Source organism: Nyctibius grandis, chromosome Z, assembly GCF_013368605.1.
Source record: "Nyctibius grandis isolate bNycGra1 chromosome Z, bNycGra1.pri, whole genome shotgun sequence".
Lineage (NCBI taxonomy): Eukaryota > Metazoa > Chordata > Aves > Nyctibiiformes > Nyctibiidae > Nyctibius > Nyctibius grandis.
The window spans coordinates 41089560-41105195 of NC_090695.1; the positions used below are offsets into that span (position 1 = coordinate 41089560).

The 15636-nt window shown below is 39.4% G+C and overlaps 1 protein-coding gene across 1 annotated transcript in view; it reads right to left on the reverse strand.

The window, feature by feature from the left end:
* Positions 1-269: 269 nt before the first annotated feature.
* The window catches only part of RORB (RAR related orphan receptor B), a gene marked incomplete at its 5' end in the record, with an annotated part of 35819 nt that continues 20452 nt past the window's right edge, over positions 270-15636 (reverse strand). Inside the window, 6 exons of the mRNA XM_068422889.1 lie at positions 270-425; positions 906-1018; positions 6200-6310; positions 7447-7554; positions 9454-9586; positions 10875-10996. Of these exons, the coding sequence (XP_068278990.1) occupies positions 270-425; positions 906-1018; positions 6200-6310; positions 7447-7554; positions 9454-9586; positions 10875-10996 (743 nt within the window). The remainder of the gene's footprint in view (positions 426-905; positions 1019-6199; positions 6311-7446; positions 7555-9453; positions 9587-10874; positions 10997-15636) is intronic.

Consider the following 15636-nt stretch of genomic DNA (forward strand, 5'->3'; position numbering starts at 1 on the left):
AAAAAAAGGTAACACCCAGTGTCCTATATTTGTATATTCATTTTCAGTTCAAAAAAAAAAAGTAAACAAAGAAAAGAGAAAAAAGACATCCCCACTCAGAGTTGCATATTTACATTCTTCAAACTGTAGCGGTGAAAAATAATTCTATTAAGTGCAGGACATTCCTAGTGTTGCAGTAGTGACATTTTTAAACAGTTCTTCATGAAAACATTTCTTTTTGTCTTAATAGTGATGCATTCCATGACTACGTGAAAATTCTATTATCCCCTTCACTTGCAGCCAGTGGTTGAGTCTGGATTGAAAAGCTCCTTGTACAATGGAGGAAATAGTGTGTTCACTATATCTGGATGAGATTGCTTAAATACCTGTAGTTTCTCTCCGTGCAAGTTGCAAAGTGCAGTAATGGTTGGTATCTTGGCTATTAACTGTGAGACATCAAAATAAAAAGAAAAGGAAGAGGGACAAGGCAAATTTAGTATAAATTGCAGTTTCCATAATGAACTACATTAACATCTTGTTGGGTAACTGAACACCATACTCTGAACTCCATCAAAACTACCCATCCAAAGGACTAGACATTGTTCTTACCGTAAGAGTCTGAAAACAACTGTCCTGGAAATTTTAGCCAAGTGCCAAAAATGCACTTAACAGGAACTGCCTCCAGGGGTACTTTTTAAAGGCAGTCTCATTCTTGCTAGGGTACCAGTTATAAAGATTAGTGGGTTGAACAAAAAATAGAGTAAGAGGAACCAGGGACAAGCGTAAAACAAGCCTTACTTCTCCTATACTTCGCAAGCATGTAGTGTGCTGCTTTTAACTTACATTAATGAGGCAATACAGGGAGAAATAGCTATAAAAAAAAGTTATGATCAAGGAGTGCTCGGCTCTTTTTTTTAACAGCTCACCTTTGTCAAAGTCTCATCGTCGAGGTGGTTCTTCTGGATCACATGTTGAAGTGCAAAGTAAATCTTTTCCTGAAGCTTCTGGACCTTCCTTGGCTCTATTAACCAGGCTCGATCTGAGAAAAAGGAAAGCAAAAGCTAAAGTCAAGAATATACAGATGTGGGGCATGCTCATGGATGAACACAGTGTCCCATGCTGGCAAGCATTCACGGCAGTCATAATTCCCATGAGGAAGGACTTGTTGATAATTAAGACATGGTTTCAGAGGCAAAGTATCTTAATCCATTAAAGGATCACCTGAGACTTTAACTAACAGATACAAAGTGTACAGGAACACAATATTGGCTCTGCATCTTTTTGTTTAAACCAAGATATTAGAGATAAAGATGAGAGCAGAAACGAAATGAGGCCCAACCATTTTATTATTCTCTGTTGGTAAAATCAGTGTTCTTCTAACTTCATACTGGCTAGGTGAAAAAACATGTCATGTTATCTCAGTGTCTTAATGCATAAATAATAAATAATACTGATCAAAATAGTTCTTTGAAAATAATAGAATATAGTTATTTAAAAATTAAAATAAAATATATCTCATTATTTACTAGGCTAACATTTTCAGACCAAATATTATATTCTGAATAAAAAGAAATGGCTTCCTTCAAAAGAATTTCTTTAATAATTCAAAAGAATTATGAGTTGTTGCAATGTCTTGAAGTGCAAATTTCTCATTATTTAAAAATGTTCTCTTTTTAAACATCACAGAATAGAAGTTTATCTGGGAGAATAACAATTATAGACACAGTTGTTAGAAAGCCTATATGGCTTCCACTGAACTCAAACCCCCAGTGCAGGAGATCTTCCTTAAGATCTATATTCTCACAAGTCATAGCTTCTGGAGAGAAACACACAGAAAGAGAAGCAGAAGACCCCAAGACAACCCCAAAAGCATTAATACATTGCGTTTACAGCACCATTAAATCTTCTGTTTTCCCATGCTGCCAACTTGTTTCTTCCTCCCTCTCTCCCTCAATCCAGACCAGTTCTTGGGTATAGATTTTAGCTTTCAAACAGGAAATAAAATCTATTTTATCACAGGGCACGAATCTTCATGTACAAATTGAAAAGTGCAGGAAAATCCCTTTCACTTTCAGAGCTCTTTCAGTCACTCCCAGTCACTAAAATAATCCGTAGAAATAGTATAAGTTGACCATTTCAATGAACACACATGCCACAGAGGCTGGAGCTGAACACTATTTCATCATAGGAAGAGTAGGATTCTGTCTTTGACTGTCTATAGGGAGCAGTGTATGAAAAGTGTCCAGCACCAAGTACTGTGAAAAGAGACAAAACCAAACCTCTAGCTAATTAACAGATGATCAGGAAAAGAAAATAATCTTTTTGCAAATCTTAGAGAATCATGCTCCCAGAAGGTAAGCCAACAGATCCTCTGCCACCAGTGGCTATAGAAACAGAATTAGCTGAGAGCACACACAGCATCTACACAAATAAGCACACAGTAATATTTAGACGTCACAGGTTAGGCACCAAATTTTATTCTATTGCAAAAACATGCCTTTCAATAGTGTTAAGGCCTATTGTGGCAGACTGGAGCTAAAAAGATTTATCATAGAGAGCAATCCTTAAGGACTTATCTTTCTGTCATAAGAATAAGCTTAAAAATAAACTGAGGCTGTTGGAGGACAGGTTTAATCACTTATCTGTCATGGAGCATACTGCATATAACACATGAATTCTTAAATTCATGACTAGAACTTTTACAATGGATATTAAGTTCGTCTCCCAAATATGGTTTCTGGCACCTGAAAAACATCTGCAAATTCAGCTGGTATTCCTCAGGTATCTCTAGTTATATTCACGAAAGCACAGGAAAAAGTCAATAGATCAGTAGCTACCCATACAGGATATAAGAAGCAGCAGTTAAATTCTGTATTTTTCCTTTTGGGTTTTGAGCTTTTGTATCTTTAAAGAGTGCACAGGCCACTAGGCTAGAGAATAGCATAGGAAAGAAGATGAGGGACAACTTACAAGATCTGCTTTTGCAAAAAGGAAGACGGAAAAAAGGAACATGGCCAGTCAGAATTTCAGAAGAGGGACTGGCACACAGAGTAACCAGGTTAGTATCCTACCACCTGGCTCTGGCATGTTTGCAGATGGAGATGCCTCTACAACCTTTACTGCATTCCTTCTACAATGTTTTAACCTTTGAAATCAGAAACCAAGTTAAAGAACCACTTCCAAGCAGAGTGGTTATGTCCACCCTAAAGTGGAAAATCTGGATTTGGGCTCTAAATCAGATGGAAAATGTGTCTCACACTGGGCTTTGCAACCTCAGCAGTTGTTTTAATGGATGTTCTTAGGTCCCCTTGCTCCCGATGGAACCACTCTCGTTTCCTGTAAACTACCTAAACACTGAGATCAAGGGCACAAGAATCACCCTTCAGGATGTTAGCTTCTGTAGAAAAGAAACTTGAATATAAGTACTTCCCATAGGGAATCTTTGTGTACCTATATTAGGGGATGGAAGGACTGGTGCCAGTACTTCTGTGAAGCTGTGCTTCATTTTTTAATTTTTATATATGTTCCCAAGATGCAACACTTTATTGTGAAGAAACCAGAACATGTAGTGTGGAAGGAAATTATTTCTTTCTCTATTGTTTACTATTACCATTTTTGTAAGAAAATAAATGACAAATTTCAGTCAGTTCGATCTGTACTGATTTTCCCTGCCTTCCCACTCACAAATTTAGCAACCCGGCTGAAATGGGAATTATTTGCACAATCCAAATTTGCAGCCTTTTATGGAAGAGATATTCCTTTCACTCATGTACATGCTGCTGCAGCCCATCATTTATTTCTTATTGCACTTTCTAAAACTAAAGAGACACATGCTTACAGACTACAGAAATAAGCAGTCAGCATGCATCAAGCACTTTCACTTTTTTTTTTTTTTCCTGGTTAAAGGGGTAGGAGACACTGCATGTGTCCTCTTGTTTGCAAGTAGGAAAAAGACAACTCCGATGTGAAATGGGGAACTGTGGATTATTGAAATATCTAATCTTGCAGCACTGCTTTCAACCTTGAAGCTTGATTATAGTGAAAAAAACCTTGGAATTGCTTCTCCTTATCTGTACTACTTAGCAGAAACATAAGCTGCTACTCAGGAGACATCCAGCTCTGAAAGACTGTATCAGGACTGATTTCTATCAGGACTGAAATGCATTACTAGAGTTAATGGAGAAGCTTTTACAACACATGCCTGCAATACGGCTGGCTCAAAGCCAGTGCTGAGTTGCTAGCTTTTTCAAATACTTAGCACAGCTGCAAGAAGTAGAAATGAGTGTGGATACTCAGGCAACATGAGCTGCTGGCAGAATGCAAGAGATTTTTGTGCTTTGCAAACTAAAGGGACATATGTAGAACTGCAGAGCCAAATCAGAATTTTGATGTCCATCTAATGGCTACCTGCACATAAGCACATTTCATAAATTGCATGATCCAAAATCCATTAAAATCAATGGGAAACTTTCCATTACTTAAATAGGTTTTGCCCAGGCCTAAGGCACGGGACACTCCCAGCTAGAAGCTTTCTGCAACCAGATTTTGTTGAATAGGGCTATAACTTTTTCTCCCTTCCAAGATTACCTGGGAGACAGAAACATGACTTCTTTTCAATTTGGCTGGAAATTACATAACTAGATTCTCTTTTTCCCTACAGATGAGAGGCCCCCATCTGATCCAAACAGCTTTAAAGTCAGCTTCAAAATGATCTTATTGTTTCTGTCTGTTTAGCTAACTCCTACTTTTCCTGTTTCTAACTGTAAGAAAATAAACTGAAGAGTAAAAAAACCTCCAGCTGTTACAAAAGAGAAATACAGAATCCCACCACCCTCTTCCTGCTCCTCTTGGCTTCATAACGTGAAGTCAGCTGGTAACACTGAAACCATCTTCTGCAGTCTCTGTTAACATCTTACTGAAGAACTTCACAGCCCAGATCCAAAATAAATTTCCAGTTTGTCTTCAGCTTTGCACTGAGTCAGTCTGCTGAACAGGCCACTAATACTAACCAGGAGCAAGCACTGGCTGCACATCTCTGTCATGCTCACAGCTTTGGTATTCTCACACTGAGGGAGGGCTGATGGACAGGGACTCATCAGGACACTGCAAGTCCCCTGTCCCAGAGGAAGTCAGGGCATCTGGGGGACAGTGCACAGGCAACTCTCACCCCTATGCACAGCTAGGATACCTCTGAGGTGGAAATGGTGGCTGTTTGGAGGGTCCTCTCTGGAACATACTGGCCTAACACCATGAAGAGCCACCAGCTCAACCATTTAACCTCTGAGCAGATGACTGCAAGAACTGCTCAAAGGGAAAATAAAAGGAGCAGAGTCCTTTCAGTAGGTGTCATTAACGATGAGAATGAACATGTTGACACCATCTGTGCTAGTCTAATTCTGCCTAACATAATCTCCACCACAGATGTGCAAAAGGGCAAAGTGACCTAGAGGAAGTCTTTAGCAGAACAGGCTGGAAATATAACTAATGGTGGTTTTTTTTTGTAAAGGCCTTTCAAGAGGTTACTCTTAGTGGGAACTGGGAGTCTACCTCCCCTGAGGCATGTTTAAAAATCCCACACTAAACTGTGAGTTTATCTACTAGATCCAACTTCTGAGTCAGTTCAATCACAAAAAACTCTCTTCTGTGGTCAGCCAGCCAGCACTCACTGAATGCATGCTTGCCTGTGCAGAGTTATGATATATGAATACGTGAAAAAGAGCATGTTGCCCCTGGAATCACCACCTCTCACCTGGAGCTAAATTCAGACAGGACCTCATACAGATTTTTACTACTCATGTTCTTATACCCACAGAAAAAGCCCATCATAGTTAGGGACTATATAAGCTGCTCAGGGCTGTGAGGTTTGAGCTCCCTGAAAATACTGGGATGAACATGCACCTTCTTGACCACCATGCTTCTCTGTATGTGGTCTGGAGGAACGCCAGTCTGCACTGTTTGTCTGCACACACCTGCTCCATGTCTGCTACCCCCACACTTTGGATCTATTTCCTGTATGTGTAATTGATAATAGTCAACAAAAAGAGAGTGAGGTATGTTTGAGTAATTCAGGTATTCTTCCATTGCTTAATACGTTGCTTAATATTGCTTAATATATTGTTTAATATTGCTTAATATAGCTTAAACAGTTGTTTAAGTAGGTAGAAATAGAGGTGGACAAGGATGAAAAAAAATCATTGTGGTGTTTGGAATGAAAAATTACCTGGTGATATCAGAACTGCAGATGAAAACAAGGCAATCTCCTCCTCAGTCAGCTGTAAGGAACATAAATTCTTTGCAAAGTCAAACGCTTCATTCACCAGATCATCAGAACCTGCAGGCCACAGAGGACAAAATCAATGCTAGAAATTTATCAGTTCTTTAACCTGCCATGAAAAGTGGATTGCTTGGTGTCAAAAAAAGTTGTGAGCGAATGTCTGTACTTCTAAAATAAGTGCCTTTCATCAGCTATAAAATTCCACCTACCCTGAAAATGTATCACTAAAGCAACCATTGAAGCACAAAAATTATCAAGAATTAGGGGTATGACTTCTGCAAAAATTGCACAAACGTCTTAGAAGAGGGTTTTCTTTTCCCAATGTGGAAAGAAATGCTATTTCTAAATAGATAGTAAATCTAAGAGATATGAATGACCAGTCCTAAATAACTTTCACATCTATAATTTTATTAATTAACAGTACAGGTATTTACGAAAATTTGTGAAAACATCATAAAGACCAAAATAAATCAACTAATGCACATTTATAAGTGCTTTAAACTTGTAAAGTAGTATTATGTTTATCTATATGCAAAATAAGAAAAATATGTACCTATACGATAAATACATACATTTGAAACAAGTATCTCTCTCTGAGTTTCGTCCTGAATAAATTTCTGATAATCTATGAGTCTAATGGACAGGCAAAAGACATCCATTTAGCTATTAACATTTCAGGTAGCACTCAATATCATGTTGAGAAATGAAGCAATTGTTTCAATGCATAAATCTAAATGAGCTTAAACGTTTTAGGCAAAGCAGTATTTTAGGTAAGTCCCTGTCCATATTTTGTGGTAGTTCATCACTTTAGTCCCCTCATTGCTGGGGCTAAAATTGCCTTCTGCAGGACATAATTAGTGGGAATGATTTTATATATCAAGCATAACTTAACTGTGAAGATAAACTGCTTGAGTCCTGCCATAAACTCCTGTTTTATCAAAACTTCAGAGGGCAGAGTGAGAAATCTATCTGAAAAACCCTCATGATGTTCTTTTTTATTAAAGAAAAACATCTATCACTGCTAGAAGCTAGTGGAGTCACCTTTTTTCTTTTTAAGTTCCAGCCTAGAGATTTGGAGGTTTGGGGATTCAACAGTTACTGGAGATTTTCATTGTGGGTCACTATTTTCAGAAACACAAATCCATCACTATGTGGCTCAAGGTAATTGGTTGAAAAGAAGAAGACCAACATACCCAAGGCTTTAAACATTTGCATCCCTCCATACTTTCCTTCAAACAGAACAGTATTGTTGAGTGGGTTGAAGGCACGGCACATTCTCACCAAAACCACTTCCAAGCAGCCTATTAGACACGAAAAACAGCAAAAGTACCATACATTACTGCAAAACATCAGAATATCGCAAATTTCAAGAAGATTTTAGGAAGGCGTCAGTCATTAGACATCTAGACGTTGAAGGCATCTAGATGATATGTCTCTGAATGAGAGAAAAAATATTTCTGTCTTGAGTATAGAAAGGGGTAATTTCTGGTCCAACCTAACCACGTTTTCTTTAGGTCGATTTTTCCCCCATTGCAGCAAATTTGCAGCCTAGACTTAATCTGAATTTAGACCTAGGCAAATAGTCTCAATTTGAAATATTTAATCCTGAAAATTAGGCATTTATTGAAAATTCTTTTTAATAATTAAACCTTTTTAATACAAAAAAGCAGCTTTGTTCAATGTGTATATAAATCCCAGCTTCATTTGGCTGAAGGGGAGAATATCACAGACTGTTTTTAGAGACAAAATAAAAGTTAAAGTACTGTCAAGAACACCCCTAAACTGGGTTTTACTTTTTGTTTCCCTTCTTTTTCTTTCAGGTTGTGGAATAGCCAAAGGAACTCTTCTTTTTTTGTCTTTACCTTTCTCTATTATTTCCTAACTCCAAAAATATACACTTTGGGAAAATGAAGGGAAAAATTTTAAGCACCCTTTAACTAAATCCAAACCTCCTGTAAGAGTAACTCTGAATCTGCGGATTCTTTTGCAGACATGCTTTTGAGTGAAAAGTCCTGATTTTCTAACTCCTGTTCAGCATTAACAGCAAACCAGAAAATAAAACCTGACATTTTTATACATGCTGAAGCTAAGCAGAGTTGTCTGACAGTACAGCCAAATATATCTTCTGCTGAAGGTGCGGCTGTGTTCTTAGCTTTGCCAGGCAAATGAAGGAAGTTACTGGGGGTGCACTGGCATCTGCAGAATTTTCGAAATTAGTATGAGCTTTAAAAAAAAACAGTTCTTATGCTACGACTCTGTTTTTCCAGGAGGTTGCCTGCATGTTCCCGGGGTCTCTGTATCCCTTCCCTTTGCACCTGTGCCCACCGTCTTGGTTCACCTCCACACCGAGCCACAGCCCTCTGTGTACACTGGCTTTCAGCCTTAATGATGAGCTCTCTCTTGAAATAGGAAGCACTTCTTTTGCTTTAACGAGCCGCCTCACACAACATCCTGCCTTTTACACACGGAGGGAGCGAGAAACTGATATGACAGGGTAAATGCAGTTAATTACCAGTCGCGGTTCACTTGGTCATACCATTTTGTCCTCCTGAGTTTGGCGGTGTTACTTTATAGTCACGATAAATCTTGTCATGATTCTTCCGGAGGACAGGAATTACCAAGTCCCATGACAAGGAAGGAAACCCTTTTCCCCCTTGCCCTTGTGCACACACGTGCACACCCAGGAACGCACAGAGAGCATGGCTGGAGCACACTGCCATAATCCGCTCTCATTTATTCTGAAACCAACTGGCGCCAGCAGGGATTTTCCCTCCTGTGCGCTGGCTGGAGGGTATTTCTGTAGTCTCATTAAAAAGATTAGAGATGACCATAGAGGCAGGCCCCAGTGAGCCTGCGCTTGTTTCACTAATAACAAGTGGGGATTTTACAGGGTGGCAGATGACTGATTCGACCAGCTCAATTTGAAGGGTCCTTCCACCACATGTCAGGTTGGAGACTGTAGTTTCTGCAACGATTGTGTGCATGCGTGTACTTAATAACCACAACTGACTGTAGAGGGAAGAGGATCAGAAGGCAGTAACATGATTAATGTGGAAAAATATGAAAGGGTTAATGTAGCTAATGAAACAGACTGAAATTAGGGCTCCTTCAAAATTAAAATAATTTGCAGAACAAGAGAGCAGAGCAATTTGTAATGTGCCGGGTGCTAAACCAGTCTCAAGCCACCAGCGTTTACCCACCTGACTTAAGGAGGAGAATTTGGTCATTCTGGCAGAGCTCCATGAAGCCTGTTATGCGCTTTGCAAACTCCACCACGTACTGGATAGCGTGGGTGATCTGAATGGCACACTGCTGCCACAGAGCTTCTCTGGTCTTCCAGGAAAACACAAATGAAAAAACAAAGAAGTGAGCAAGCGGGTTCATCAGTCCATTAAGTTCTTCATGTGGCCTTGCAGAAAGGCACACTCCTCAGACTTCACCCCATCCCCAGGCAGAGGTAGCAGCATCTTTGCTTCTCAAGGTGCCTGACACTGTTCATTAGAAGGCTATTTTCACAAGCTGATTGCTCCAGTGATCTGAACTCTGGCATTGCCTCTTCAAAGGGGGAGAAAGCATTGTCCAATGTTAAAATGTGATTCTAATGTTGGCTTTTGTGCAAGACAGACAAACAGTGGCACAAACAATGTAAACATCCCAGAGTACTCTTAGGGAAGAAGTGGCACAGTGCCATTAAGTTATCCAACAGAATATTTTTGTGAATTTGAAACTTAAAATAACATACAATTAAAGTATCATTGCAATCTAAACACTGATTGCATAAAAATTTTGTCTCCTTGATAATCGCTTTCATTGGACACACAAGTGCGCAAATGTAAACGGATGCTCTTGGTTTACATGCATGCCACAGCTCCGCAAGCTGTGATGTGGTTTTATTCTTGCTAGTGCTGCATAGCCCTTCAGCTTGCAAAGAACAAGCTGGAGTCTCTTCTGTCTCTTGTGTGATCAGTTAATGTGCCAAGTGAAATCTGACTGAAGAATCATTGCTAGTGGTGCCAGTGCAAGAGACACAAAGATTTCTGTTGACTGGACTACATCTGAAGAGGTGCCAGTGGGAAATAGTCTGAACTTGACCTGAGAATTGCAGAGGCAGAACAAAAATGCAGTGTAACGACATCATTTTTCCACCCAGCTTTGAACAACTTCAATTTAAGGAGTGCTTTCAGTTTGTCATTATCTATTGTGTATAAGTGACAGGTATTCACATAAAAAGGGTATGTGTTTTCAAAATTATAAGGAAACAAAGTTAGGTTGTCTTATTTTCTTAAAATCCTTACAACAGTGGATCGAATCCTGATCACATTAAACTCAACTGAATTTCTTCACAAAGTTTAGACCTGTGATACAAAGCAAAGCATGGAAAGCTGGATTCCATAACCATGCCTAAGCTTTGACATTAGCAAACATCCCAAAATGCTGGAAAGCTGCTGCTTCTTTTTATGAAGTGTCACTCCTTTGCTTTCAGTAACCAACTCCTCAAAGATATTTAAAAGCCTGTTTTGACCTATATGAAACTCATCAACATATCCTTGCCAAATACATTACACTGTTAACAATTTCAAACCAAAGAGAGCAGAACAAAAAGCATATTACAGGATTGTACCTTGCTCTGGTAAACCTTGATTTCTTCATATGTGTGGGTTTGCCACGCTAGCTGGTGTAGTTCCTCCATTGTATATTGACATGTCTCCAAATGAGATTTAATGATGTTCTGTGCAATTCGATCTGCAAAGAGGAGAATAAAAAATAGCTTTCATGAAACAGTGAACAGTGATTTGCAATAACAAAATGCTGAAACCATTAAAGTTGATGGAAAATGCAGATTTTTTAAAAAATCTTTTATTTCCATTGCTACTTTTCTCTTTTTTTTTTAATTTCTGAAGGTGACTGTTGCAAAATGCTTCAGTATTCGTTCCAAAGCCAAATTATGCTTGATAAATAATGAATCTGCACATGAAAATAACAATGAATCTTGTGAAACTATCCAGACTCTTTCATTCTGGAGATGATATTTTTTTTTTCCTGTATTTAAATAAATGTCATTTGGAGACCCTGGTTACTTGATCGCTTCTGTCTGCCCCAAGCCTGTGCAGCTGCCCAGCTGCCCAGCTTTGACTGCTCAATCCTGACACGGGCATTTGCATTACCTTGGGGTCACTCATATCAGAGAAACAGGAAACCAGCCTCTTCTCTTTTCTCTCTAGTCAGTTTTCAGCTGGATCAATTTCTGATTTAGCTTGATGAACACAAACATGGAGACTAGTGCTAGTGAGAGGTGAAAGATAGAACTAGCATCCTGAATTTTAGAAGAGGAGATGGGGAGAATAGATCTCACATACAGGATTTTACCTTAAAGCTATTCTAAAATTGCAGCCTTAGAAACCACTGCATGACATGGAATGCAGGATGTAAGGGGAAAGGAAAGCATTCAGTGCTGGCCTGAGAGCCCACTGAAATTAAGAGTAAGCTTCTCAGAGAAGCCTTTTAAAGTAGATATTTGCCTTTTAAGCCACTTGAGAGGATTAAAAAGATTTTCACAAAAACTTCCAGCATGAATTCATTAGCACTGGAAGTGAAATGTCTTGATAAAACATGCTATAGAAATGTGATGGTTTCTTATTTTGCAGCTTTGAGACATATATGTCTAGTGAAGCTCAGCACTGCTGCCTGAAGATATTGCTTAAGCTGAATAGCTTTTAAACAACAGAACAAAGTCAAAATCACAGAACTGAACTGAAGCCCTTGTGGCAGAACTGGCATTTTGCAGAAAACATGTTTGTTCGAAAAAGAAAAGGACATTGACAATGAATTAGCCAAACCTGAGCATGGAAAGCAGAAAGACCTAGGAATGTCATCATTTACTCATTCACATCCTCAACAGTTTGCATACAGCGGGTAGATCTAGTGCTTGAAGTCCCAAAATTTCTTTGGCCAAATGTTGACTGAATTTAAAATATACCAGCAAGAAGGAAAGCTGAAAAATTAATGTCAACATGTATATGCTCCCTGCAATCTCTGCTATAGGAGTGCTATTAAAGGAGAGATGCCTGTGCTACTGTCACAGTTAATAAGCTGAGACTCAGTGGAAAGGCGATGAGTACAGGGATCTATTCCTTGTTCTTTAATGGCAGATTGGATACAAGTCTTAACCCATGATGGTAAGGTGTTGCATTTTATAGTAAAAACCTCACAGATAAATAGGCATGTTGGAATAAAGGGATGATGAATTTAAAAAGATTTTTTTTAAGGATCAACAAGGGTTATTTGCATTTCTTTAACCAAGAAAAGCAAGTAAACCGCATATTTTTTAGAAAGAACAAATTTCAGATGTTTACTCCTATTGTTCTATTTAAAGTGCAATTTTAAAAACATCATCTTTCTGGAAACATCTTTAGCCACAGTAAACCTGACCGCAGAAGTGAAGCTCAAGCTATAGGTTTTGTCACTTATACTCTTGGAAGGATTTAACCAGACAGAACTGAGGTATGGTCAGAGGAACATTTAGGCCTTGTATCTAAAACACCAGAGAAAGAAGTATGATTTCAACTTGTATTACAATTCCACAGCCTGAATGGTGAAGGATTTTGCTCTCTGCACCCATTAGCTGGTCTTCTTCTCTCTTGTGTTTCCTAGCCCAGCTCTCCTAGCCTCACCGTTTGTTACAAAAGCTGGGACTATTCACACTCTTGACATAAAGAAAATGCTTACAATAAATACCTCAAATACTTTAACATTATAGAGTTTGAATCAGATAAGGTGACCTAATGCCAACAATCTGAAAATAAGACCTTTTCATTTAATTGACCTCAAAAGGTACTTGATTAGCAGTTCTACATTACTGCAAAGATCCTCAGCTCTGCTCCTTTTCCTACCATTTATGTATTTACCTTAGGACCGAAGAGCTGACAAACTCTTCAGGGTTTTGTTGGGATGGCATCCTGTGTTTACCCCCATACATCTTTTCCTTATGTACTTGTGCTTATGTTGAGCTGACATTAAAACCCACTTAGATGTGCAAAGGCCTAGGGCAATCACAGCAAGCAGCAGCTCCAAATGCTGACATCCAAAGAGGAATCAGGTGCAAGACAGACTTGAAACTCTTGCACCGCAGGCTAGGCAAGGCTGAGTGTGTGATGGAAAGGGTACAGTGGGTCTTGGGGGAGGAGGGGACTGCTCATTCAGCATAAGCAGCAGAGGAGGCTGCTTGCTTATACTCAATGCTGGACTCCCTGGAAGGAGCTTTATGCAAATATAGCATACACTAGATGTGCAGAGCTGACATGACGCAAAAAGTAAAAGAAGTATAAGCTTGTCTCGGCTTATCTGGTCCAGCAACAGAAGAACCAATGCAGGCAGAACAAAGAACATCACTCTCAAAGGGTTTCAAGGACCACAGACTTTTCTCCTGACATTTTCAGATTTTAGCATTTTTTCGCTAATGAATTTGGAATCAGTACACATCTCGGCATATCCCATGCAGAAAGAGGTTCCTGAACCACTGGGAGTAATGTACTGACATCTAATGTAAACCTGTCCTATCACATGGCACAGGTATTGCGCTGTACCTGAAATATGATACATTTCTATGAGACCGGGCAACTCTGAAGCACTGCTAGCAACTGAGTTCAACAGATTCTTTTAGTAGAACTAGAAAGAAAGGGACAATGAGGAAAGAAAGCAAACATCTTTTTACAGCAGAAGGAGAGCTATTGCCTTGATGCAGAGGCTGTGGCCTCAAACCTGTGGAGGTACCCTCCTGGGGTGATGCTCAACAGCTATGTCCCTTCTGTTCTCCAGGCTAGAAGAGTTCACCACAGTTACTCCATGCATCAAGTCTTGACTTTTGTTCATTTTGTTTTCAGAAATCTTGATCCAGAGATTTCAAGGGTCCCCTTACACTGGGAAGCTGCACAGACTCAACTAGGAATCCTGTTTGGATGGGCTGCAAGGACTATAAAAGATAACTTCATTTTTGTGACCTCAGTGTGAACTGCATTTCTGCTTGAAATGTTGTCAGCTTCCATTTTACATAAGTTACAGCAGGTTTGCAATGTTTGCTTTATGAAAAGAAAAACAAAAGAGATGATGCTGGCCACTCAGGTGTGAGAATCAAAGTCTGCAACATTTTATTTTACAAGCAGAAACTGCTGCAACTGGTGAGTGAAAATTAATAGTTCCAACTGAAAGAGTTACTGAGCCTCCATGATAGTACACCACCAGCATTATAACTACAGCTGTAAACTTCAGGATTTGTAAAGATCATCTGCTGTAGTATGTAAACACAAATGTAGATTAGGTGCTTCACTCCTCCCCTTTTGTCTATATACTGGGTTTATTATATTAGGGCTATATGTCCTAATATAATATGGAATGACCACTTAGATTTCATTTTTGTCCTGCATATATCTGACTGGTTTTCTATAATGGCCCACTATTCTAGCTGTAAAGTCTTGTCCATTCTTAGAGGTGGCAAGGAAATTTAGATATTGTTGGTTGGCGCAGCCAGAGAGCAGAAACCCAAGTGGTTTGGCTGACTTCCATGCCCCACAGCTGGTGGGAACACCACCCTTCCTGTCACAGCAGCTCGAGTACTGCTGGCGGGGCCCTACAAGGCGCCAGCTGGATGGGGAGATAAATTAATTGGGATTTTGCAATGCAGCAGTATAAAAAAAATCAAATGCATAGCAGGAAATGCCCAGAAGAAGCTGAAAATTGTACATCAGGAAGCTGAAGGATTATCTGCCAAAAAAATTTGTTCTCATTCAGAGAAAGAATTGCGGGTTTCTTGAAAGAAATACTGTGTGCATGTATGCAATTTTATGGTCTGCAACATGCAACTTGTCAGACAAGATGGCCTCAATGCCTCTGACTAGATGGAGCAACAAAAATGTAACAGAAAGATGTACATGTACTGTGGGTGAAACAAAGGCTGTACAACGTGCAAGGGAGCACGGTAACAGAATAAATAAACACCCGTGGAACGTGCTCTGGGGCTTGTGGCTTGGTGGTTACAAGTTAGACTGTTGAGGCTGATACCTGAAAGAGGCCACGTGCAGATATCGATGGGAACTGTCCTGAAGCATAATGAGGGATCTCACTGGTGCTAACAGAATTAAACGAAGCTATCAGGGAAAAGTAGCATCTGAAGGGTAATAGGTGGAATATAGGACATAGACAAGATAGGGATGAGGAGGACCACAAGAGATCAATGCTGTTTTAGCAAAAGAAATGCCTTTTAAATTTGGTGTAGCCTACCTATAACTACAGAGAGAACAAAAAGACTTGATTCTGTGAGGATGTCCCAGTGAATGGTGAAGTAAGCTATAACCACAATTAGTACAACAAACCCATCCTGGTTTCCTACA